Source organism: Phyllobates terribilis, unplaced genomic scaffold, assembly GCF_046119375.1.
Source record: "Phyllobates terribilis strain yellow unplaced genomic scaffold, ASM4611937v1 Scaffold_5__5_contigs__length_657084704, whole genome shotgun sequence".
Lineage (NCBI taxonomy): Eukaryota > Metazoa > Chordata > Amphibia > Anura > Dendrobatidae > Phyllobates > Phyllobates terribilis.
In genome coordinates, this window is record NW_027362765.1 from 69323863 (window position 1) to 69351501 (window position 27639).

The window sequence follows — 27639 nt, forward strand, 5'->3', positions numbered from 1 at the left end:
CCTCTGTAGTCCCCACATTTTATGATGGTCCTCACAGTAGTCCCCACTTCAAGGGCCCCCACATTAGCTCCCATACTGTATGATGGCCCCAACATTACTCCCCAAACTGTATATTGGCCCCCACATTAGCTTCTATGCTGTTTTAGGGCACCCCTCAATAGTCCCTACAGTATATGATTGCCCCCAAATAAGCATCCGTACTGTATGATCGCCCCCACGTTAGCTCCCATGATGTATAATGGCAACCACATTTTGAGGGGCCCCAACAGTAGCCCCTAAATGTATAAAAGCCCCCCCCACAACTGTATGAGGGTCTGCCACACTCTATGATGCCCCCACAGTCACACCAAAAGTTTTAAGCAAAATTAAAAAAACATCATATATTCTCTTAATCCAGGATCCCAAGGAGCACACTGGGAAAAATCAATGTGTTAATGTTCCTGGACTACCACTCTCAGCCACGGCAGAATGATGCAATAGCCGAGGTGCCGGCACATGCGCAGGGCATCAGAGTCCAAACGTGGCACGATGAAGTATCCGCGCCAGGATTCTGACCTTCCTGTGCGTTCAACTTCATTGTGGTCATTGCATCATCCTGCCGAGGCTTAGTTTAACTGTATCGGCGTGCTGCAGAACCTCCCCCATAATACACAGTACACTGCCGCAGAACCTCCCCCATAATACACAATACACACTGCTGCCGAGCCCGCAACACAATACACACTGCTGCCGAGCCCACAATACACATTGCTGCAGAGCCCACAATACACACTGCTGCAGAGCCCAGGACATACCCTGACCCCTGTGACCTGTCACTCATTACACATCCATCTTACCAGTAATTCCTGTGCCCGGAGCATCTTGTGCAGCAGGAGGGAAGCCCTGAAAAAGCACAGGAAGGATGAGGAGCCAGCAGTCCAGCCCAGTGCGCAGCACAGGACCTGGATTGCAGAGAGAGAGAGGCAGCCGGGATTCCCCTTGAACGAGCCGCTCTGTGACAGAACATGGCCACGCACAGCGTGCTGCATAGTCACGTCTGATGCAGCCAGCCAGTAAAACTTAAAGTTACAGTACTACCCAATGCCTAATGAAGTAACAGGCGGCCCTAAACAGCTTCTGAGCGACCAGCCCGCCCCTGCTCATCATCATCATCCACCTCTTACGACAGTAATTGCACTTTCTCACCATCACCTTTTTGTGACCGCGGCTGCTCCAATATTTGGGCATCGCTACACGCGTTCTCCTCTTGACTCGCTTGAAGCTGGCCGGGAGAGAGGCCCGAATATAAATGAAAAAGTGAACAGCTCTTCTGAGTGTCCAAGTGTGGGATCAGTTGTATCCGGGCACTCGGCATGGTGGGAGGAAGGAGGATCAGGGTGAGGAATATGTGGTCCAGACTCACGGCTACTGCGACTTGACCGTGTGGAAGACAGGGTGGTGGTTGCAAAGTGACTGGAAGCATTAACTGCTATCCAACCAACAACCTTTTGACACTGCTCTGTGTTTAATAGTGGTGTTTTGCGATCCCCTAGTAATTGGGACAGGAAGGTCGAGCGACAAGAGGTGGGTGTTTGTTGTGGCACAATTTCACTTTGTCCACGGCCACGTCCTCTGCCTCTGCATGCACCATCACGTCCACTTCCCCGTCCCTTGCCACACACCTTGCCCATTTTTAATGGAGGACAATATTTTCCAGGTTCATGAGAAATAGCTGATTTTGGAACACAGTTATATGTGATATGTCTGACAGAGAACCTCGGTTTTAAATAGCAGGTCTGTAATTTACTAATACTATTCTACACAGAGACCTAGTGTGAATAGCTTGACTGACACACTGCAACAGAATGGAAAAGGAGGCCAATATTTTCCACGTTCAGTTTAAATTTCTGGATTTTTATTTCTGAAGTGAGAACAAGCAAATTGAGCAGAAAAATGATGTACTCTGGATTGCTTTTTAAGCAAATAACCAGGATTAAGATCAAATTTTTTTTCCCCTGGCTCCTGATATCTGGGGCTATGTCTACAAATATCTGTAATTATTACAGCAGCAGCAGACAGGACGTTCAATGGACTCTCTTGTGCTGTATTATACACTGCAGTCTGCCATATACACTGCCTGCCTAACTCCTGCCATCACCACTGAATATACAGTATGCAGCTGGATTAGTCCTCAGAAGGACTGTTAGTTCAGATGGATATACACTACCGTTCAAAAGTTTGGGGTCATTTTAGAAATGTAATTATTTTTGAAAGAAAAGCACATTTTTTTCAATGAAGCTACCATTAAATGAATCAGAAATACACTCTATACATTTCCAACAACCACCACTCCAGTGTTTTAATGGTACATTGTGTTTGCTAACTGTGTAACAAGGCTAATGGATATTTAGAAAACCCTTGCACAAGTATGTTAGCCCAGCTGAAAATGGTTTGGCTGATTTGAGAAGCTATAAAATTGACCTTCCTTTGAGCTAGTTGAGAATCTGGAGCATTACATTTCTTTGTTCTATGAAACTCTCAAGATGGCCAGAAAAAGAGAACTTTCATGTGAAGCTCGACAGTCTATTCTTGTTCTTAGAAATGAAGGCTATTCCATGCGAGAAATTGCCAAGAAACTGAAGATTTCCTACAACGGTGTGTACTACTCCCTTCAGAGGAGAGCACAAACAGGCTCTACCCAGAGTAGAAAGAGAAGTGAGAGGCCCCGCTGCACAGCTGAGCAACAAGACAAGTCTACAGTGAAGAGGCGACTCCGGGATGCTGGCCTTCAGGGCAAAGTGGCAAAGAGAAAGCATATCTGAGACTGGCTAATAAAAGGAAAAGATTAATATGGGCAAAAGAACACAGACATTGGACAGAGGAAGATTGGAAAAAAAGTTTATGGACAGACGAATCAAAGTTTGAGGTGTTTGGGTCACACAGAAGAACATTTGTGAGACACAGAACAACTGAAAAGATGCTGGAAGAGTGCATGATGCCATCTGTCAAGCATGGTGGAGGTAATGTGATGGTCTAGGGTTGCTTTGCTGCTGGTAAAGTGAGAGATTTGTACAAGGTAAATGGGATTTTGAATAAGGAAGGCTATCACGCCATTTTGCAACGCCATGCCATACCCTGTGGACAGCGCTTGATTGGAGCCAATTTCATCCTACAACAGGACAATGACCCAAAGCACACCTCCAAATTATGCATGAACTATTTAGAAAACCAGCTGTCTGCTTCATCCCTATCTGTAATGGAGGGGTCGCCAGATCTCAACCCCATTGAGCTGTTGTGGGAGCAGCTTGATCGTATGGTACGCAAAAAGTGCCCATCAAGCCAATCCAACTTGTAGGAGGGGCTTCAGGAAGCACGGGGTTAAATTTCTCAAGATAACCTCAGCAAATTAACAGCTAGAATGCCAAAGGTCTGCAATGCTGTAATTGCTGCAAAGGGAGCATTCTTTGACGAAAGCAAAGTTTGAAGGAGAAAATTATTCTTTCAAATAAAAATCATTATTTCTAACCTTGTCAATGTCTGGACTATATTTTCTATTCATTTTGCAACTCATTTGATAAATAAAAGTATGAGTTTTCATGGAAAGCACAAAATTGTCTGAGTGACCCCAAACTTTTGAACTGTAGTGTATACTGCATATATGTTGTGGAATACCTATACTAACTATAAACAAGCAAATCTCTCCCTGACGCAGCAGTAGCTCTCCCTACTCTGCCTGATTCCGGGGTACACTGTGACGAGCACAGCGGCACCAGGTCTTATATAGACCTGATGACGCTATGCGGCCAGCCAATCACTGTAATACCCTCAACCAACAGGGCTACGGCATTACAGTGCGTGGCAGGCAATCCCTGCATGTTCATTGTCTCTCTAAAGAGCGCCAAACATGCAGGGAGGAGACCCGAGTTCCCGCCCGAGCAACCCGTAAATACTCACCGAGCTCGTCGAGCACAATGATGCCCGGGCGAGTACCGAACAGTGGCGAGCACGTTCGCTCATCACTAGTACTTGGTTGACACTATTAGGACATTATTATAAGTATAAAGTGGTCTCTCCGGAAAACTAAGTAAACAGCAATCCTGGTAATTAGTTAATAATCAGCCATGGGCCTAGGGGAGGACTGACCTCATAATGTTACGTAACTGACCTGCTAGACATACAAATAGATGTCTCTCTTTATCTACTTTTAATGTGAAAATCTGATGTAGTTTTAAATCAAATTTGTGCAGAAATATGAAACATTTTGAAGGATTCACAAACTTTCAAGCACCAGTGTAAGGCTAAGTGATCTACAAAAGAACCAGGGATGGACAACTATGTTTGCAGAGGACACTGCTAAAAATACTTTCAGATCCTCCAGAGCTCCCATATTCAGCCAATGTTTCTATTGGCTTGCATGAAATATAGAAAATGAAGGAATGTTCTCCTTTCTTGTATCCACGGTTTAGTTACATTAATAAAAAGTTATAAAAAAAAACTTACTTTTTCTTCAAAGCCATGACTTGTGTACATGACCAATGTGCTCCAATGTGCTTTCCTGTGTGCTATATGTATTGTACCTGTCAGAGAACGGATGTATGAGGAGTCGCCTAATAAAACTGGTTAGATCCCTTTATGAGTCTGCTCTGAACATGTATTTGGAATTGATTCATAACAGACACAGTGAAACATGAGCTGAAAATACTATAAAGTATATAATATAAATAGTAATATAATTCCAAATAATAAATGATGCACTGGCGCTCTACACTTAATAGAAGGAAAGTTTAGTATAAAAACAATTTTTTATTTAAATTGGGTTAAAAAATGTCACAATGACTAGTTAAAAAGAAAAATTGTAGAAATTAAAAGGAGATGTAAGTGCACAACCGGGTCTGCATCTACACCTGTCAAGGCAAAATATAAAGCATAAATACAATGGCACTGCTCTCACTTATATAAACGAAGCTTTAAAAGAATTTTAATTCTTTTTTTTATTTTTTTGAGTAATATAATTCCTATCAATGTTACTGACAAATATTATTATTATTCTTGGCAGGTGACTCTACCAGGAGCTCAGAGGGACATCTGATACTCTCAGATTTTTCAGCAGATAATCTTGGTATTGCAGCCTATACTTGTGAAGAAAATGTCATTATACCAGATACACCTCAAGATGTTATGAGAAAAAATCTGTCATCTGATCCTTTTCAGCAGGTCCTTGTTTCCGCTTCATCAAATGCAAATATGCAAAACAAAAGTCACACAAGGGCTATTGAAGATGAAATGGCTGACATAGGGGACAAACCATTTCCATGTTCAGAATGTGGGAAATGGTTTACAACGAAATACCACCTCGTTGCACATCAGATGATACACACCGGGGAGAAACCATTTTCATGTTCAGAATGTGGGAAACGTTTTACAACGAAACGCCACCTCATTACACATCAGATGATACACACAGGGGAGAAACCATTTTCATGTTCAGAATGTGGGAAAGGTTTTAGTCGGAAAGCATATCTTGATGTACATATGAATATTCACACAGGGGAGAAATCATTCTCATGTTCAGAATGTGGAAAATGTTTTACAATGAAATCAAGTCTTGTTGCACATCAGAAAATTCACACAGGAGAGAAGCCATTTTCATGTTCAGAATGTGGGAAATGTTTCATTCGGAAAACACATCTTGTTGCACATCTGAAAAATCACACAGGGGAGAAGCCATTTTCATGTTCAGAATGTGGAAAACGTTATAATACAAAATCCGCACTTTTTAATCATCAGAGAATTCACACAGGGAAGAAACCATTTTCCTGTTCAGAATGTGGAAAATGCTTTACAACAAAACACCAACTTGTTACACATCAAATAAAACACACCGGGGAGAAACCATTTTCATGTTCAGAATGTGGTAAATGTTATAGAGATAAATCCTATCTTGTTGCACATCAGAGAATTCACACCGGGGAGAAGCCATTTTCATGTTCAGAGTGTGGGAAATGTTTTACAATGAAATCAAGTCTTGTTATACATCAGATAAGTCACACAGGTGAGAAACCATTTTCATGTTCAGAATGTGGAAAAAGGTTTTCAACGAAACACCGCCTCGTTACACATCAGATAATACACACAGGGGAGAAACCATTTTCATGTTCAGAATGTGGGAAATGTTTTGCAGATAAATCAAGACTTGTTACACATCAGAAAATACACACAGGGTTGAAGCCATTTTCATGTTCTGAATGTGGGAAATGTTTTAATCGGAAAACACATCTTGTTGCACATCTGAAAACTCACACAGGACAGTAGTAGTGATGAGCGAGTATGTTCTGTTAACCCTTTTGGCGAGTATGCTTACAGCTGCTCGGTGTTATGTTTGAATCACTACCGTGTGCATGATTTGCGACTGTTTGACAGCTTTAGTACATGTAAGGAATGTCTATTTCTTACACATTCCTCACATGTAATAAAGTTGTCAATTAGTCGCAAATCATGCACCTTGTAGTGATTCAAACATAACACCGAGCAGCTGTAACTACTTGGTGCTCGGTCCGAACATACTCGCCAAAAGGGTTAACAGAACATACTCGCTCATCACTAGACAGTAGCCATTTTCTTTTTTTTTTCAAATTCAAAGTTTTTTGATTTTGTAACCGCATAATATAACAATAAACAGAAAATCAAAGTCTGGAAGAGGAAAAACTGAAAAAAAGTGTTATATAAACTTCGTTACATAAAGCATCAAAGCATATGGATAAAGAAGAATAATCATAGTATAAATATGAAACTGATATAGTATATGGATAAGCAAGATGCCTAAAGGAGAGTAAGGAGAAGCAAAATAAAAATCATGGACATCCATGGGTATTCATCACTTTATAGAGTAGATTGTATTACAATTCGGGTGTAAGGACGTCGATTGGCGGGAAAGTATTTGACAATTTGTTGGTCTATGGGAGTGCAAAGAAGGGACAAACTATAAGACACCTTAGGATAGTTTGGTAGAGTGGTAGAGTTTCCTAGTGAAACCATTTAGTAGTGGTTGTAATGGTCTCTTCTTGTGTTTGGGTTATCAGCTTTTCCATAGCATGGGTTCTAGCCATCTCTATGAACCATTCTTCTAAAGAAGGGGGTCTACTGAATACCAATGATGTGGTATTATTATTTTGGCTGCCCAAAGTAGATGCCTTTAATAGTGATTTTCTGATACACCTTTTGGGCACAGAAAACATGTATAACAGTGTAGCCTATGGTGTCCTAAGTACTGATACTTCTTTCACCTCCTTAATAACTCTGATGACCCCATCCCAGAAAGCTCCTAGAGCTGGGCAATACCACCATGTATGTGACATAATCTCCCCACACACCCAGCAACGCCAACATAGACTAGATACCTCACAAAACCGTTTATGCAAAGTGGTGGGGAAAAGCATTTATCCTACTGATCCTTCGTAAGCATCCTTAGGAGATTACCAAGATGGTATGTGGAGGGCGTAGGGGGACAACATACAACATTTCCAAAGGGGATAATGGGCGGACAGATTCCGTAAGATTGTCCAGTGAAGAGTAACTGTGTTGAGGTTGTATGTATTCAAAATTATGATGTATCCTATGAGGACAGTCACCTATGATAGTAGAAAGGGGTAAGAGTGTTTCAAATGGAGCTACTTGGTGTATATGTAATGTGAGGGGAATTGTATGCCAGGGACGGTATGTAAAAGTTCAGATTTTCAGTGGAATATCAAGCTGGGAAGTCGCAAGTGAATGTGGGTGCTCTGTCAAGGGCACACTGTATGGTGACAAGTGTTGAACCCCACAAGTTTGAACAGAGGGGGGGGGATATGTGAGGCAGTTAGGGGAATTGTATGCGAGGGATGATATGTATCCCCTAGGATGCGCATAGAAGTATATTAAATCTGCTGGAGTGCATTGCAATCACAGACACAGCTGTGGTTGCAGTGCAAAAAAAAAACAAGTTTGAACTTGGTCAAGCTATTTGACCAAGTCAGATTTAAGAAAACCAGGCACGGGCTTTTATTTTTGGAGTGAACTACAGGATGGAAGTGGGGCGGTTCACTCCCTCCAGTCCAGTTTTGCTTGTGGCTCATGTCCACAGTTTTCATTTAAAACCTGCAGCAATGGTTTGGGTGTGTCAGTGGTTTGTTTGTAAGTTGCAGAGCAGAAGGCTCTGTGCTCTGCAAGCCTGGGTGAACACATAACACAGGCTTGTGAAGACAACGTAACTGGCGCACCTCAGAGTGAAACGGCGCTGCCGTCTCACACGGCAGCGGGTTTACATGGACTGTATTGGATCACCCGACTGCAATCCAGAGGACATCTTTTACATTTGAAGTGTGAGTTTTTGCAAATAAAGACATTTATGTTGAACTTTCCTTGGGTCACTGCCTCATTACCGCACAGTGTGAATACTGCCGCACTACAATATGGTGGAGAATGCAGGCAGTGTGAAATGAGGCATATCCAAAAATCTGCATGTTCGTGATCAAGCCTGCAAAGCTACTGCTCAGGCCTGCCAACATCATGGAGGAGCTACTAAAGCAGTTGGTACTCACTCAGCAGCTGCATCTCCAGCGGCAACAGCAGGAGCAGCATCAATTCCAGCAGCACAATCAGCAGCTGCTGTACCAGCAGCGAAGACTAATGAACTTATTCTGCAACAGATTGCGGCTGTGCAGGTGACACCCCCACCACCGACCTTGGTTCGTCATGAGGCCCGGTGCAAAGTAAGGACGACATTGAGGAAGAGGAGTCCTGAGACCTTGAGCCCAGCCCAAATAGTAGAAAGGTGGTGGTTGACTGGCTGGTGCGAACTCTGCCAGCAGCCCAAGCGTTGAGTGGGGCAAGGGGACCCAAGTAACCTTGACCAGGTGGTTAGCCTGATCGAGCGGTATACAGCCACCCAGGATTTTGAACGGGACTCTGCCCCAATGCGAATGGCACGCTGGACCCAGGAGCCTAGGAAAAGGTCTTGTCCCTCTGCTGGGGACAGTCAGAACCGACCCCATACTGAAGGGGTACCCTGGAGTGAGGGAGGCAGGAGACCAGTTTCCCCTAAATCGGTCTCCAGGACTAGTGGGGCCATCGCTATTAGATGCTGGCAATGCCAATAGCCAGGACATATGGCTGCCAACTGCCCCCTGACTGTTGAACCCATGGATTGCGTGTTTAACCGCAGGTTGTCTATGTATGCTCGGACCATATACACAGCGGACCCCGTCGGTCCAACAGGTGAACCCCATCTGTGCCAGGTGTGCGTCAATGGACATCAAGCGGAGGCTCTCTTGGACTGAGGGAGCCTAGTGACTCTCATCCATGGGTCATTGATCTCTGGGTTGGAACCCACTGTGGGGAAGGTCGGGGTCATATGCATTCATGGCGAACTCCGCGAGTATCCGACACCTGAGGTTACCTTTTTCACTCTGTGCGGAGAGGTGAAACTTGGTCGGAGTGGTAAAAACTTCCTTATGAGACTGTGCTAGGAAGAGACTTACCCTGTTTTGGTCCTTGTGGGAGAGAAAGATTAACCCTCTGTGAAGAAATGGCAGCAGGGAGACCCCGCAGAATCTCCCTGTTGCCACCAATTATGATGGATCCACACCCCGCCGCCCGCCTGATGTCACAACGAAGCACGTACGGATAAGCCCTTTGCACCAATGTGACGTTCCACATCCCCCTGAGCGACTCGTAAGGTCAGATTGGTACAGTTTTGCTCAGACACCCCTTGTCCACAAGGGTACAGGAAGGCACCAGGGAGTGAGGGGAGGAGGTCCACTCAGTCACTGACATGGCACCATAATCGCCCACAGCCCTGACAGGCTGAGAGGTTCCGTTCACTAGCTCCAGTGAATCTGAGCCTGGTCAGGCTGGGAAAGCTGCTACTAGTTTCTATTTGATATAACAGACTTATATCGGGCTAGAAACCAGCCTGATAGCGTGTTCGTTGGACCGAACAATAGGCGTAAGGTTCGTGGATCAAGATAAAAGAACAGCCCAAGGTTAAATTATATATTTAATCGCCGTAAGGGCGCACTAGACAAACACTATATACATAAGGGTTATGCATACACAATGGTCAGGGTTGCGAACACAATAGCATGGGTACAAAAGGTATAAAGCAGTTATTATGAGTCAATTACCAGTTAGATGGTCAATCTGGCTTTCGGGGGAAGGGCTGCCACATGAGAGGTTTGTGGGCCTTTTCTTTGTTGCAGGACTTTTTCCACATGACTTGACAACACGACTCCTGCAGGAAAAGACAATGGACCTGGGGCGGCAGAATCTTTTAAATTCTCTGGTCACTCCCTTTACGGCCCCTGGGCTGGACCTAAATCTCCTCCCCTGGCCTCACTTAGCTAACAAACTCCCAAAACTAAAATGGGCCATACCTCCTTACTGGAGTATTCAAAAGTGTCGGATTGCACTGTACATGGAGATCTTTGTAACCCTGTCAAACAGTGCACAGTGATTCACATGGGATTACCTTGAATATCTTCACACCCTCCCAGAATAAAGATGTGTCCGGGTGTGGAACATGAAGATCCCGAGTCAGGGATACCTGCTGTAGGGGTCGCCAACCTAGGGATAGAGTGTAAACCCGATAGGTTTCCCCTAGAAGTGTTGGCAGGAGAGGTCGACGAAACCCCATTGATTCCAGAGCTGGAAGTGTCCCGGGGAATGTTTGGGACTGCTCAGCTACAGGATCCTACCCTGACCCAGGCACAGGAAAGGATGACAGAGGTAAATGGGGTGGCTCAGCGACCGGGTGCAGAGACGGTTTTTCTGCGCATGGCGGTCAACTAAGATTTACTTTTATAGGATCAACAAGATCCGGGATGAGGTCGTGGAACAACTAGTAGTGCCTCAGTCGTACCGCCGGCTGATACTCGAGATGGCCCACACACACACCTGCTGGGTGGCCATCTAGGGGTTAAAAAGATGCAAGAACGCATCTTGCAGAGATTCTTTTGACCTGGGATTTACGCTGAGGTACAGAGGTATTGTGAATCTTGCCCGGAATGTCTGCTGACCACACCCACCGCAACCTTCCATAGCCCATTGGTACCTCTGCCGGTTATAGAGGTACCTTTTGAACGGATTGCAATGGATCTGGTGGGACCCGTTGTAAAATCAGCTCGTGGCCACCAACACATACTTGTGGTCATTGATTATGCCACCCGTTACCCGGAGGCCATTGCGCTCCGCCACACCTCGGCTAAACTTATTACCCGAGAGTTGTTTGCCATGTTCTGTCGCCTTGGCCTGCCGAAGGAGATCCTTACAGATCAATGGACTCCTTTTATGTCCAAGGTGACGGAGGAAGTGTGCAAGCTGCTAAAAATAAAACTGTTGCGCACCTCGGTGTACCATCCACAGACCGACGGTTTAGTCGAGCAGTTTAATAAAACCCTCAAGTCTATGTTAAAAAAGGTGGTTTACAAGGATGGAACGGATTGGACATGTTACTGCCCTATTTAATGTTTTCCATCCGCGAGGTACCTCAGACTTCCACGGGGTTCTCACCTTTTGAGCTACTGTATGGCTGGCATCCTAGGGGTCTTCTGGACGTAGCTAAAGAGACGTGGGAACAGGAGCCTACCCCACATAGGAGTGTAATAGAACATGTGGCAAGTATGCAGCACCGGATCACGGCGGTCATGCCTATAATAAAGGAACACCTTCTGGATGCTCAGGCAGCGCAAAGCCGAACATATAATAGAAAGTCCACAGTTAGGTCCTTTAACTAAAGGGGTCAGCTATTGGTATTAGTGCCCACTGCAGAGAGTAAGCTCTTAGCCAAGTGGTAAGGGCCATATGAAGTCCAGGAAAAGGTTGGGGAGGTGAATTACAGAGTCTACCAACTCAGGAAGAGGAAACCTGAGCAGTTATATAACGTCAATCTGCTTAAAGACTGGGAATGTATCATTACAGAAGCAACTCTGGTCGTTTCATCTGTGCACCCTCCAACGCCAGTCCAGGAGGAGGCCGGAGGAGAGGTAAAAATTAGTGACGCTCTCACCAAGTAGCAGCGGCGGGAGGCTCGGAGGTTAGTGCAGCAGAATACGGACGTATTCTCCAAACTCTCCGGCTGCACCTATGTCATCCAACATGATATTGTTACCGAGCCTCGGGTGAGGGTGCGAATGAAACCGTACCGTGTGCCAGAGGCCCGGAGGCAAGCCATTGCAGCTAAAGTGAAACAAATGCTCCGTTAAGGAGCCTTCAAGGAATCCAGGGGTGAGTGGGCTAGCCCCATTGTACTGATTCCGAAGCCAGACGGATCATTACGATTTTGTAATGACTTCTGAAAATTGAATGAGGTGTCAAAATTTGATCTTCATCCAATGCCTCGGGTAGACGAGCTGATCGAGAGACTGGGGCAGGCCCAGTACTTCACCACGCTCGATCTGACCAAGGGTTACTGGTAGGTGCCACTGAAAGAATCGGCAAAAGAAAAGACCGCCTTTGTAACACCAGAGGGCCTCTATCACTATGTCGTCTTGCCTTTTGGATTACATGGGGCCCTGGCCACCTTCCAGAGGTTGATGGACATAGTGTTTAGAGCCTCATCAGAAGTACGCATCAGCATATTTAGATGATATCATCATCTTTAGTACCAACTGGCATACCCAGCAAAGGTTTGGGTGTGTCAGTGGTTTGTTTGCAAGCTGCAGAGCAGGAGGCCAAGCCTGGGTGAACACATAACACAGGCTTGTGAAGACAATGTTGGCGCGGCCCTCTCCCACGGCAACGGGTTTACATGGACTGTATTGGATCCTGAGGACATCTTTTGCATTTTAGTTGTGAGTTACTGCAAATAAAGACATTTATGTTGAACTTTCCTTGGGTCACTGCCTCATTACCGCACAGTGTGAACACCGTCGCACTACAGTAAGGACATCTTTTTGGAGCCGGCTAGGCAGGAATTTACTGAAGCGTCAAGTGAAAACCTAGAGTGATCAGTTATAGGCATCAATGGTCCCCTCTGATCAACCAAAACACCCCTCACACGTGGAGCATATATAGTCTTCAGTGTCTGCCTGACGCTGTATGATACTGAAATATTATTATGCGCCATAAGAGGCCGAGTCCATGGAAAAGAGGTTTTTTTTTAATAAAATAGATTCAATAAATTATTTAAAAACAAGAAATAGTCTTTCTCTAAAAACCAAGAGCAGATCCCTCATTGTCTGTCCAGATGCGATCACATTGTATGTGCCAGGAACATCATCATCAATTGTAAATTTCTGCCTTGTGTTTCACTACTGTCAAGATCTCGGCTTGTCATCCCCGAAAGGAAACATTTCCATTTTATGGGTGAAAATTATCCTGTCCTTATAGCTGAGGATTTGCCTCACAGTCCTGTGAGCTAAACATGTCAGCAGCACAAATTTGGTGCCTGTGTAACAGGTCAGAGGTCAGACTGGTCAGGTCACAGCGGATCGGCCAGACTAGATGTAATGGTAACAAACCTTTAGAGAAATATTTCAGGTTATGAAATAAATATCTTCTGCCTCTTTGACAGCTAAGATCTTGAAAATGGCAAGGAATTAAAGCAAAGAATATCATACTTGTAGGTGCAGAACTGTTCACACGGCCCCAAGAGCAAATCTGTACAGGAAGATGCAAAGTAGTCTATGGTCGAGAATGGATGACGATGGAGAGTTGAAGAGCCGCTCATCTGGTCACCTGCAGTCCCTGGCAGCACGCAGGGGTCTGGTGTAACTCAGCCGCTCCTCAATTCAATGTTGCACAGGTCCAACTTTATGAAGAGACCTTCAGCCTCTGAGTGCAGGATTTGGTGATCGTGGCTCCGGAAAAGAGATGCCGACACCAAGAAAATATTGTGTGTAATGTGGACCGAAAGTCTTTACTTAATGCAATGCAACAAATTGAGGATCTTTACATGGGATGATGCTAGATTTATGTTTACGGCAATCAAGTAAACTGACACCATCAGCATCTTTTGAACAGGATATAATACACTGCTCAACACTCAAATAATACATCCTAGATCTGAATGAATGAAATATTCTCATTGAATACTTTGTTCTGTACAAAGTTGAATGTGCTGACACCAAAATCACACAAAAATCATCAATAGAAATCAAATTTATTAACCAATGGAGGCCTGGATTTGGAGTCCCCCCCCCCCCCCAAATTAAAGTGGAAAAACACACTACAGGCTGATCCAACCATGATGTAAGGTCCTTAAAACAAGTCAAAATGAGGCTCAGCATTGTGTGTGGCCTCCACGTGCCTCTATAACCTCCCTACAATGCCTGGGCATGCTCCTGATGAGGTTGCGGATGGTCTCGTGTGGGATCTCCTGCCACACCTGAACTAAAGCATCCGCCAACTCCTGGACAGTCCGTGGTGCAACATGACGTTGGTGGATGGAGCGAGACATGATGTCCCAGATGTGCTCAATCGGATTCAGGTCTGGGGAAAGGGTGGGCCAGTCCATAGCTTCAATGCCTTCATCTTGCAGGAACTGCTGACACACTCCAGCCAGATGAGGTCTAGCATTGTCCTGCATTAGGAGGAACACAGGGCCAACCGCACTAGCATATGGACTCACAAGGGGTCTGAGGATCTCATCTCGATACCTAATGTCAGTCAGGCTACCCCTGGCGAGCACATGGAGGGCTGTGTGGCCCTCCAAAGAAATGCCACCCAACACCATTACTGACCCACTGCCAAACCGGTCATGCTGAAAGATGTTGCAGGCAGCAGATCGCTCTCCACGGCGTCTCCAGACTCTGTCACGTCTGTCACATGTGCTCAGTGTGACCCTGCTTTCATCTGTGAAGAGCACAGGGCGCCAGTGATGACTTTGCCAATCCTGGTGTTCTGTGGCAAATGCCAAGCGTCCTGCACGGTGTTGGGCTGTGAGCACAACCCCCATCTGTGGAGGTCGGGCCCTCATACCACCCTCATGGAGTCGGTTTCTAACAGTTTGTGCAGACACATGAACATTTGTGGCCTGCTGGAGGTCATTTTGCAGGGCTCTGGCTGTGCTCCTCCTGTTCCTCCTTGCACAAAGGTGGAGGTAGCGGTCCTGCTGCTAGGTTGTTGCCCTCCTACGGCCCCCTTCACGTCTCCTGGTGTACTGGCCTGTCTCCTGATAGTGCCTCCAACCTCTGGACACTACGCTGACAGACACAGCAAACCTTCTTGCCACAGCTCGCATTGATGTTCCATCCTGGATGAGCTGCACAACCTGAGCAACTTCTGTGGGCTGTAGAGTCCGTCTCATGCTACCACGAGTGTGAAAGCACAACCAAGATTCAAAAGTGACCGAAACATCAGCTAGAAAGCATTGGTACTGAGATGTGGTTTGGGGTCCCCACCTGCAGAGCCACTCCTTTTATTGAGTGTGTCTTGATAATTGCCAATAATTTCCATCTGTTGTCTATTCCATTTGCACAACAGCATGTGAAGTTGCTTCCTAAGTGGACAGTTTGATTTCACAGAAGTTTATTTACTTGGAGTTATATTCTGTTGTTTAAGTGTTCCCTTTTGTTATGCACACGCCCGGACTGACTGGCGTGTGCATGTTTAGTGATCCTACTGGACCATGAACCGGAGAGTGCCTGGAGGGGCGTAACTAAGTATCTACCCGATCCGACCAAGATCGCACGACAGCTAACGACGCCTGTGCACCAGGGAGGAACCGAGCAGAGGGACCAGGTGCTACTCCAGGTCAGACCCCGGACACGGCTGTTGACCCACACCGGAGAGTACAGGAACAGGTAGGTTAGGCTGGCACACTGACTGGTGGGTATAGGCAGGCATGGCAGGTATGCCGACAAGCGGGCACTGGTAAGCACGACTGGTATGCAGGCAGGGGTTACTGGCAAGCACGGCTGAAGTGCCGACAGGGAGGCACTAGCAGATTGGAGCACAGATTGGATAAGGTCCAATACAGACTGGGACTCTGGAACAGAACCGCAGATGCGGTAGACAAGCAGAGCAGAGCGAGACCGCCGAAGCGGTGAAGAAGATCAGGGCGAGGCCGCCGGAGCGGTGAAGAAGAGCAGGGCGAGACCGTCGGAGCGGTGAGCAAGAGCAGAGCGAGACCGCCTGGAGCGATGAGCAAAGACAAGGCAGAGCGAGACCGTTTGGAGCGATGATCGAAGGCAGAGCAGAGCGGGACCGCCGGAGCAGTGAGCAAGAGCAGAGCAGAGCGAGACCGCTTGGAGCTGTGAGCGAAGGCAGAGCAGAGCGAGACCGCTGGAGCGGTGAGCAAGAGCAGAGCGAGACCGCTTGGAGTGGTGAGCGAAGGCAGAGCAGAGCGAGACCGCTGGAGCGGTGAGTAAGAGCAGAGCAGAGCGAGACCGCTTGGAGTGGTGAGCGAAGGCAGAGCAGAGCGAGACCGCCGGAGTGGTGAGCAAGAGCAGAGCGAGACTGCCTGGGGCGGTGAGCAAAGGCAGGGCAGAGCGAGACCGCTTGGAGCGGTGAGCAAAGGCAGAGCAGAGCGACACCGCCTGGAGCGGTGAGCAAAGGCAGAGCAGAGCGAGACCACCTGGAGCGGTGAGCAAAGGCAGGGCAGAGCGAGACCGCTTGGAGCGGTGAGCAAAGGCAGAGCAGAGCGAGACCGCCTGGAGCGGTGAGCAAAGGCAGGGCAGAGCGACACCGCCTGGAGCGGTGAGCAAAGGCAGAGCAGAGCGACACCGCCTGGAGCGGTGAGCAAAGGCAGAGCAGAGCGAGACCGCCTGGAGCGGTGAGCAAAGGCAGGGCAGAGCGAGACCGCTTGGAGCGGTGAGCAAAGGCAGAGCAGAGCGAGACCACCTGGAGCGGTGAGCAAAGGCAGGGCAGAGCGAGGCCGCCAGGAGCGGTGAGCGAAGGCAGAGTAGAGCGAGACCGCCGGAGCGGTGAGCAAGAGCAGAGCAGAGTGAGACCGCTTGGAGCGGTGAGCGAAGGCAGAGCAGAGCGAGACCGCTGGAGCGGTGAGCAAGAGCAGAGCGAGACCGCCTGGAGCGGTGAGCAAGAGCAGAGCGAGACCGCCTAGAGCGGTAAGCAAAGGTAGGGCAGAGAAGACAGGGCTCTGTTCACACGGAACAGACTATAAGGGAAAGGCAGAACCAGAAACACACAAGGTACTTGCAATGAAGTAGCGAGTGGACTCTAAACTCACAAATGGGAGTACAGGGACGAGTAGGAGTTAGGTACGGGTTCAGACTCTGCAGAAAAAGGGAAGGTACGGACATAGAGAAAAACAGGTAACAGGCTAGGAGAGTATACAGACAAGAACAGACACAGCAGCAAGATACAGGAGCGGGTCTAGGTATGCGGCCCCTAGAAGGCAGAACGAACAGGCTAGGAGCGTGTTCAGACTGGCCTGGAAATACGGCCCCCAGGAAGGCAGACAGACAGGCAAGAAAACACAGATAACAGATCTAGGTATGCGGCCCCTAGAAGGTGGGACGAACAGGCTAGGAGCGTGTTCAGACTGGCCTGGAAATACAGCCTCCAGGAAGGCGGACAGACAGGCTAGGGTACAGTTCAGACAGGAACTGCTACTGAAAGAGACACAGGAGCCAGTCTGGGAATACAGTCCCCAGAGTGGCGGAAACAGACAAGGACAGAACAGGACCTGGTACACTCAGAGTTAAGGAACACACTGAATGATAGCGTTGCTCAGGCACCAGCTTGTAAGAGGAGCTGGTTTAAATATCCAATGACTGACAGCAATAGGCTGAGGATGCATTAGGGGTGTGCCCACAGCAGCTACAAGAAACAGGAAGTGACCGGGCCGCCGCCCTAAGCAGCCAGAACAGAGGCAAGCAGACAGCATGGAAAGAAGCCAGGCTAGCAGACTGGACTGATGATCAAGTTTGCGATCTTGCAAAGTGGGAGATGGTGCCCTATGCAAGAACGCTGACAGGTATGTTACAGTACCCCCCCTTTACGTCCCCTCTTCTTCAAGCCTGCAAGAGTGTTCCACAGAGAATTTGGAGGCCAATCCTTCTCTTCAAGAGGACTACCTCTTCTGTCCACTAGAGGAAACAAAATGGATCTCATCATCTTGGTAACTACGATGCTTCCTCCTATCAAGCCATCCTCAGCAACAGATGAAGTGGGTGAAGTACCAGGAACAGCACACAGGAAAGTCTCTGTCCATTTATTATCAGATAACACCCCGGTGGATTCTGGAGACAGCTGGATGTCCTCCACCTGGTTAGAGGGGTGCGGAGACTCGGGGGTCATTACTGCTTCGAAGTACATTTGGTCAAGCTAACTGGAAGAAGTGGGCGAGGTATCCGGTACAGGGTGTAAGAAAGTCACACTGCAATAGTTACCAGGTAGCACCCCGGGGAATACAGGAGACAACTGGAGGTCCTCCGCCTGGCCGGAGGGGTACAGGGACTCGGGGGTAACCACTGCTTCGGAGTACACTTGGTCAAGCTCACTGGAAGAAGTGGGCGAGGTATCCGATACAGGGTGTAGGAAAGTCTCTCTCCATTCGTTAACAGGTAGCACCACGGAGGATTCAGGAGGCAACTGGAGGTCCTCCGCCTGGTTGGAGGGGTGCAGAGACTCGGGGGTAACCACTGGTTCGGAGTACACTTGGTCAAGCTCACTGGATGAAGTGGGCGAGGTATCCGGTACAGGGTGTAGGAAAGTCTCTCTCCATTCGTTAACAGGTAGCACCCCGGAGGATTCAGGAGGCAACTGGAGGTCCTCCGCCAGGTTAGAGGGGTGCAGAGACTTGGGAGTATCCTCCGCCTTGATGGACGTATCGCCAGATTCATTAAAGATGGAGAGTCCCTGCTTTGGGACCATCTTCAGTCTGGTTTCTGGGTGGGCAGCAGTCTCTTTAGTCTCTTTGGGCAGGAGAACTAGTGAGCTACCCACACACATCACCCATCGAGGCTGCTCCGGGACACTGGGAAGGGCAGCTTCAGCAGAGTCCCCAGGATTAGGGTCGTCGAAGACCATTAGAAAGGCCACCAGGAAGGCCTTGCAGGTCAGAGACGATAGGATCCCTTGCTTCCCATAGGGGGGTGATCCATTTCAAGGCATCACCCGCTAGGTAGGACATCATAAATTCCACTTTAACCCGATCGGTAGGAAAATAGTGAGCATAGAACTGGAACTGCAGCATGCATTGCTCCACAAACGCACGGCTTTGTTTAGGATCCCCATAGTACTGTGGCGGATCCGCAGGAACAGGTGCAGAAGCTCCATTTGGACTGGTGCGTACATCGCCTGGGCCATAGCTAGAGAATTTTTTTTTTTTATTATTTTTTTTTTTAATGCACGTATTCGCTGGACACGGATTCAAAATGTCACTGAGAGCGAAGGGCCGTGGGGCTCAACGGGAACCATGGCCTGAGCAAACTGTTATGCACACTCCCGGACTGACTGGCGTGTGCGTATTTAGTGATCCCACTGGACCATGAACCGGAGAGTGCCTGGAGGGGCGTAACTAAGTATCTACCCGATCCGACCAAGGTCACACGACGGCTAACGATGCCTGTGCACCAGGGAGGAACCGAGCAGAGGGACCAGGTGCTACTCCAGGTCAGACCCCGGACACGGCTGTTGACCCACACCCGAGAATACAGGAACAGGCAGGTTAGGCTGGCACACTGACTGGTGGGTATAAGCAGGCACGGCAAGTATGCCGACAGGCGGGGTACTGGCAAGCACGGCTGGAGTGCCGACAGGGAGGCACTAGCTGATTGGAGCACAGATTGGATAAGGTCCAATACAGACTGGAACTCAGGAACAGAACCGCAGATGCGGTAGACAAGCAGAGCAGAGCGAGACCGCCGGAGCGGTGAACAAGAGCAGAGCAGGGCGAGGCCGCCGGAGCGGTGAACAAGAGCACAGCAGGGCAAGACCGCCGGAGCGGTGAGCAAGAGCAGAGCAAAGCGAGCCTGCCTGGAGCGGTGAGCAAAGAAAAGGAAGAGCGAGACCGCTTGGAGCGATGATCGAAGGCAGAGCAGAGCGGGACCGCCGGAGCGGTGAGCAAGAGCAGAGCAGAGCGAGACCACTTGGAGCGGCGAGCAAAGGCAGAGCAGAGCGAGACCGCCGGAGCGGTGAGCAAGAGCAGAGCGAGACCGCCGGAGTGGTGAGCAAGAGCAGAGCGAGATTGCCTGGAGCGGTGAGCAAAGGCAGAGCAGAGCGAGACCGCTTGGAGCGGTGAGCAAAAGCAGAGCAGAGCGAGACCGTCTGGAGCGGTGAGAAAAGGCAGGGCAGAGCAAGACCGCTTGGAGCGGTGAGCAAAGGCAGAGCAGAGCGAGACCTCCTGGAGCGGTGAGCAAAGGCAGAGCAGAGCGAGACCGCTTGGAGCGGTGAGCAAAGGCAGAGCAGAGCGTGACCACCTGGAGCGGTGAGCAAAGGCAAGGAAAAGCGAGACCGCTTGGAGCGGTGAGCAAAGGCAGAGTAGAACGAGACCGCCGGAGCGGTGAGCAAGAGCAGAGCGAGACCACTTGGAGCGGTGAGCGGAGGCAGAGCAGAGCGAGACCGCCGGAGCGGTGAGCAAGAGCAGAGCGAGACCGCCTGGAGCGGTGAGCAAAAGCAGAGCAGAGCGAGACCGTCTGGAGCGGTGAGCAAAGGCAGGGCAGAGCAAGACCGCTTGGAGCGGTGAGCAAAGGCAGAGCAGAGCGAGACCTCCTGGAGCGGTGAGCAAAGGCAGAGCAGAGCGAGACCACTTGGAGCGGTGAGCAAAGGCAGAGCAGAGCGTGACCGCCTGGAGCGGTGAGCAAAGGCAAGGAAAAGCGAGACCGCTTGGAGCGGTGAGCAAAGGCAGAGTAGAACGAGACCGCCGGAGCGGTGAGCAAGAGCAGAGCGAGACCACTTGGAGCGGTGAGCGGAGGCAGAGCAGAGCGAGACCGCCGGAGCGGTGAGCAAGAGCAGAGCGAGACCGCCTGGAGCGGTGAGCAAGAGCAGAGCGAGACTGCCTGGAGCGGTGAGCAAAGGCAGGGCAGAGCGAGACCGCCTGGAGCGGTGAGCAAAGGCAGGGCAGAGAAGACAGGGCTCTGTTCACACAGAACAGACTAAAAGGGAAAGGCAGAACCAGAAACACACAAGGTACTTGCAATGAAGTAATGAGTGGACTCTAAACTCACAAAGGGGAGTACAGGGACAACGAGTAGGAGTTAGGTACGGGTTCAGACTCTGCAGAAAAAGGGAAGGTACGGACATAGAGAAAAACAGGTAACAGGCTAGGAGAGTATACAGACAAGAAGAGAAACCGCAGCAAGATACAGGAGCGGGTCTAGGTATGCGGCCCCTAGATGGCGGAACGAACAGGCTAGGAGCGTGTTCAGACTGGCCTGGAAATACAGCCTCCAAGAAGGCAGACAGACAGGCAAGAAAACACATAACAGATCTAGGTATGCGTGCCCCTAGAAGGCGGGACAAACAGGCTAGGAGCGTGTTCAGACTGGCCTGGAAATACAGCCTCCAGGAAGGCGGACAGACAGGCTAGGGTACAGTTCAGACAGGAACTGCTACTGAAAGAGACACAGGAGCCAGTCTGGGAATACAGTCCCCAGAGTGGCGGAAACAGACAAGGACAGAACAGGACCTGGCACATTCAGAGTCAAGGAACACACTCTGAGGAGTTGCTCAGGCACCAGCTTGTAAGAGGAGCTGGTTTAAATATCCAATGACTGACAGCAATAGGCTGAGGACGCATTAGGGGTGTGCCCACAGCAGCTGCAAGAAACAGGAAGTGACCGGGCCGCCGCCCTAAGCAGCCAGAACAGAGGCAAGCTGACAGCATGGAAAGAAGCCAGGCTAGCAGACTGGACTGATGATCAAGTTCGCGATCTTGCATAGTGGGAGATGGTGCCCTATGCAAGAACACCGCCAGGTATGTTACACCTTTATTTTTTTGAGCAGTGTATTATACTGGATTTATGGACAGCTTGATGGTTAATCAAAATGACTAAAACCACGTTGAATTTTAACCCAAAAAGATAAGGGTATAATATACACCAGGATAATAATAATAATATATATATATATATATTTTTTTTTATAGCGCCAACATATTCCGCAGCACTTTACAAATTTTAAGGGGGACTTATACAGACAATACAGAATAAGCATATTTCATATAGAAAGGAGTGAGGGCCCTGCTTGCAAGCTTACAGTCTATGAGGAAATGGGGGAGAGACAAAAGGTAGAATGAACATATATTATATAATGGAGCCTTGATATACTAAATTGGATAAATAATACATGGACTGGTCACCTGCCAGTATGTGTGCAGTCCTGACCGAGGCTATTATGTGCATGGTTGGTATGAACCTGAAATTGAAGAAGATTTTAATATGGGGGAAAACTGGGACGGACAGATAGTGTGGGGAGGCGATACGCCAGAAATGGGTTTTTAGGGTCCGCTTGAAACTGTGGGTATTGGGAATTAATCGAACTATCCTGGGTAGTGCATTCCAAAGAATTGGCGCAGCACGCTAGAAATCTTGGAGACGGGAGTGGGAAGTTCGGATTATGGAGGATTTTAGTTTTAAGTCACTGGCAGAACAGAGGGCACGTGTAGGGTGGTAGACTGAGACAAGGGAGGAGATGTAGGGGGGTACTGAAGCATGGAGTGCTTTGTGGGTAAGCGTGATAAGTTTAAATTGAACTCTATGTTGGATGGGTAACCAATGCAATGACTGGCACAGGGAAGAGGCATCGGTGTAGCGGTTGGCGAGGAATATGATCCTGGCTGCTGCGTTAAGGACGGATTGGAGAGGGGAGAGTTTAGTAAGAGGGAGCCCGATAAGTAGAGAGTTGCAGTAGTTCAGACGGGAATGAATAAGAGCTACAGCAAGAGTTTTTGCCAAGTCAAAGGTGAGAAAAGTCCTGATTCTTGAGATGTTTTTGAGGTGTAGATGACATGAACGAGCGAGTGATTTGATGTGAGGAGTGAAGGAAAGATCTGAGTCAAAAATGACCCCAAGACTGCGGGCGTGTTGCTGGGGAGTAATGGTTGAGCCACAAACGGAAATGGCAATATCGGGCACAGGTAGGTTAGTGGAGAGAGGAAATACGAGTAGCTCAGTTTTTGACAGATTCAGTTTTAGACAGAGGGAGGACATAATGTTAGACACATCAGAAAGACAATCACTGGTCTTTTCTAATAATGCAGGGGTGATGTCTGGAGCAGAGGTGTATAATTGGGTGTCATCAGCATAGAGATGGTACTGAAAACCGAATCTGCTGATTGTTTGTCCAATGGGAGCGGTGTATAAGGAGAAAAGAAGGGGGCCTAGGACTGATCCTTGAGGAACCCCGACAGTAAGGGGAAGGAGAGAGGAGGAGGAGCCGGCGAAAGACACAGAGAAGGAGTGGTCAGAGAGATAGGAGGAGAACCAGGAGAGAACAGTGTCCTTGAGGCCAATAGTGCAGAGCATAGTGAGGAGGAGCTGGTGATCCACAGTGTCGAATGCTGCAGAGAGATCCAGGAGAATCAGCAGGGAGTAGTGACCATTAGATTTAGCTGTTAGTAGATCATTAGAGACTTTAGTGAGGGCAGTTTCAGTAGAATGTAAAGAGCGGAAACCAGATTGTAAAGGGTTAAGAAGAGAGTTGTCTGAGAGATAGCGGATTAGACTGGAAAGGACCAGGCGTTCCAGGAGTTTAGAGATAAAGGGAAGATTGGAAATAGGTCTGTAGTTGGCCGTGCAGTTCTGGTCAAGGGATGGTTTTTTAAGTAATGGATGTATGCTGGCATGTTTGAAAGAAGAGGGAAAGATACCAGATGAGAGGGAGAGGTTGAAAATTTTAGTTAGGTGAATGGTGACAGCTGGAGCAAGGGACTGAAGGAGATGTGAGGGAATAGGGTCACTGGTGCACTGGTGCAGGTGGTAGGGCGAGAAGATGCAAGGAGCCTGATCACTTCATCTTCCGTGACTGGTTCGAAGTCAGAAAGTGAGCAAGATACAATGTGGCGGGGGAGAGCATGCATAACGTTTGGGGATTGGGAGAAAATTTCCTGTCGGATATGGTCAATTTTTTCTTTGAAATAATTGGCCAGATCGTCAGCGCTGAGGTTGGTGATCGGGGCCTGTGCTGTTTGATTGAGGAGAGAATGAAACGTGTCAAAGAGTCGTTTAGGATTATTGGAAAGTGAGATTATGAGGTTGTTAAAGTAGGTTTGTTTGGAGATGTGAAGCGCAGAGTTATATGTTTTCAGCATAAATTTATAATGGAGGAAATCTTCAGGCAGATTAGATTTTCTCCACAGCCTTTCAGCGCACCTGGAACACCGCTTGAGAAGACATGTTTGAGGTGTGTGCCAGGGTTGTCGCCGTCTATGCCGAATTGTTCTCTGCGTAGGAGGTGCGGCTTCATCCAGGGCACATTGCAATGTTTCGTTATAAAGCTTCAGTGCAGAGTCAGGACATGAGAGTGAGGAGATTGGGGCCAATGATGATTGCAACTTTTTCATAAATTTCTGGGTGTTAATGGCGTGTATATTTCTATAAGTGTGGACGGTGGGAGTGTCTTGAGTAGAGTCACAGTTCTTGACAGAGAATTAAAGAAGATTATGGTCAGAGAGTGGAAGGGGAGAGTTAGTAAAGTCATGTACTGAGCAAAGCCGGGAGAAGATCAGGTCCAATGTGTTCCCGTCCTCATGTGTAGGAGAATTAGCAAGCTGTGAAAGGCCTAAGGAGGAGGTTAGTGATAAAAGGTGAGTGGCAGATGGGACAGAGGATCGCCAATTGGGATGTTAAAATCTCCCATGATTATCGTGGGGATGACGCAGGATAGAAAATTTAGAAGCCAGGCAGCAAAGTGATCCAGAAACTGATGGGAGGAACCTGGAGGGCGATAGACAACGGCCACTCGCAGGGAGAAGGGCCAGTAGAGTCTGACTATGTGGGCCTCAAAAGAAGAGAAGACAAGGGAGGGTACTGGGGGGATAACCTGAAAAGTACATTTTGTTGAAAGAAGAAACCAACACCTCCCCCTGATCTGTTGTCAGGTCTCGGAGTATGAGAGAAGTGTAGGCCACCATAGGAGAGAGCTGCTGCGGCATTGGTGTCCGACTGCTGGATCCAGGTTTCAGTGAGAGCCAGAAGGTTGAGGGAATTAGAGAGGAAAAAGTCATGTATGTAAGAGAGTTTATTACATGCTGAGCGCGCATTCCAAGGGGCACAGTTGAATGAGACAGAAGATATGCAGGGAATATTAATGAGATTAGCAGGGTTACTGAATGTAACAGGGAAAGAGTTGGTGTTATTACTGGAGGGTCCTGGATTAGGAGAACTATCACCTGCGACTAAGAGAACGAAGATACAGAGAGTGAGCAGATGGTTGATTTGTGAGAGCGTTTCCTGTGTTGTATGGTGGGAGTGAATGGATCTGTGTGGTATAACATTGTGAAGAGAGCATGACAGCTGTACATAGGAGAAGAGAGGAGAGAGGGGTTAATATGGATGAAGTGTGCAGAATTTGTGGGAGAACGGTGAATGTGGATGATTGTAGCAGCCAGAATGTAAATGGCACAAATACAAATGGTGAATACTGTTTGCAAAACAGATGACCTGGAAGCAAGTTTGTTTAATTGTCTTGCATGTCTTACCTGTCTCCTGCCCTGTCCAACTGCCATATCTAACTGCCGAGACACTTTGATGAATTATGGCACTTCGCTAAAATATGCATAAATGCTATATGCATAAATGCCCCGCATAAATGCTGCCCCTTGACTATGTCTCAATATATAGGGACTTATCTGCTTAGATCTACACAGATTTAACTCATTAGCAATCAATCAACTAGCTTAAGACAACAGGAGACCATAAAACTGCAGAAACAAAAACAGACTGGCAACTCTACATGGATCATAAACTGTTAAAGTAAGTGTGATGACCTTAAAGTATCATGGATTAAACAACGTAGATGAATGAGATATATATATATATATATATATATATGCCAGTGATTGATTAGCTGCAGAGCATTGCAAGTAACATGGAGATACAATGTAGATTTCAGAAGAGATAACACGGAGCAGAGGAGTGAGATATACAGTACAGACCAAAAGTTTGGACACACCTTCTCATTTAAAGATTTTTCTGTATTTTCATGACTATGAAAATTGTCCATTCACACTGAAGGCATCAAAGCTATGAATTAACACATGTGGAATTATATACTTAACAAAAAAAGTGTGAAACAACTGAAAATATGTCTTATATTCTAGGTTCTTCAAAGTAGCCACCTTTTGCTTTGATGACTGCTTTGCACACTCTTGGCATTCTCTTGATGAGCTTCAAGAGGTAGTCACCGGAAATGGTCTTCCAACAATCTTGAAGGAGTTCCCAGAGATGCTTAGCACTTGTTGGCCCTTTTGCCTTCACTCTGGGGTCCAGCTCACCCCAAACCATCTCGATTGGGTTCAGGTCTGGTGACTGTGGAGGCCAGGTCATCTGGCGTAGCACCCCATCACTCTCCTTCTTGGTCAAATAGCCCCTACACAGCCTGGAGGTGTGTTTGGGGTCATTGTCCTGTTGAAAAATAAATGATGGTCCAACTAAACGCAAACCGGATGGAATAGCATGCCGCTGCAAGATGCTGTGGTAGCCATGCTGGTTCAGTATGCCTTCAATTTTGAATAAATCCCCAACAGTGTCACCAGCAAAGCACCCCCACACCATCACACCTCCTCCATGCTTCACGGTGGGAACCAGGCATGTAGAGTCCATCCGTTCACCTTTTCTGCATCGCACAAAGACACGGTGGTTGGAACCAAAGATCTCAAATTTGGACTCATCAGACCAAAGCACAGATTTCCACTGGTCTAACGTCCATTCCTTGTGTTCTTTAGCCCAAACAAGTCTCTTCTGTTTGTTGCCTGTCCTTAGCAGTGGTTTCCTAGAAGCTATTTTACCATGAAGGCCTGCTGCACAAAGTCTTCTCTTAACAGTTGTTGTAGAGATGTGTCTGCTGCTAGAACTCTGTGTGGCATTGACCTGGTCTCTAATCTGAGCTGCCGTTAACCTGCGATTTCTGAGTCTGGTGACTCGGATAAACTTATCCTCAGAAGCAGAGGTGACTCTTGGTCTTCCTTTCCTGGGGTGGTCCTCATGTGAGCCAGTTTCTTTGTAGCGCTTGATGGTTTTTGCAACTGCACTTGGGGACATTTTCAAAGTTTTCTCAATTTTTCAGACTGACTGACCTTCATTTCTTAAAGAAATGAAGGCCACTCGTTTTTCTTTACTTAGCTGCTTTTTTCTTGCCATAATACAAATTCTAACAGTCTATTCAGTAGGGCTATCTGCTGTGTATCCACCAGACTTCTGCACAACACAACTGATGGTCCCAACCCCATTGATAAGGCAAGAAATCCCACTTATTAAACCTGACAGGGCACACCTGTGAAGTGAAAACCATTTCCGGTGACTACCTCTTGAAGCTCATCAAGAGAATGCCAAGAGTGTGCAAAGCAGTCATGAAAGCAAAAGGTGGCTACTTTGAAGAACCTAGAATATAAGACATATTTTCAGTTGTTTCACACTTTTTTGTTCAGTATATAATTCCACATGTGTTAATTCATAGTTTTGATGCCTTCAGTGTGAATGGACAATTTTCATAGTCATGAAAATACAGAAAAATCTTTAAATGAGAAGGTGTGTCCAAACTTTTGGTCTGTACTGTATATACCAG

The 27639-nt window shown here is 47.7% G+C and overlaps 1 protein-coding gene across 6 annotated transcripts in view; it reads left to right on the plus strand.

Moving 5' to 3' along the window:
• The window catches only part of LOC141270715 (uncharacterized), a 669979-nt gene that overhangs the window by 305147 nt on the left and 337193 nt on the right, over positions 1–27639 (plus strand). The window contains exon 10 of one of the 6 annotated variants that reach the window (XM_073680801.1): positions 5036–6381. The exons of the other annotated variants lie outside the window; for them this stretch is intronic. Within the exon in view, the coding sequence (XP_073536902.1) occupies positions 5036–6291 (1256 nt within the window). The 3' untranslated portion in view covers positions 6292–6381. Of the gene's footprint in view, positions 1–5035; positions 6382–27639 lie in introns of those variants that run through there. 6 annotated transcript variants of the gene reach the window in all.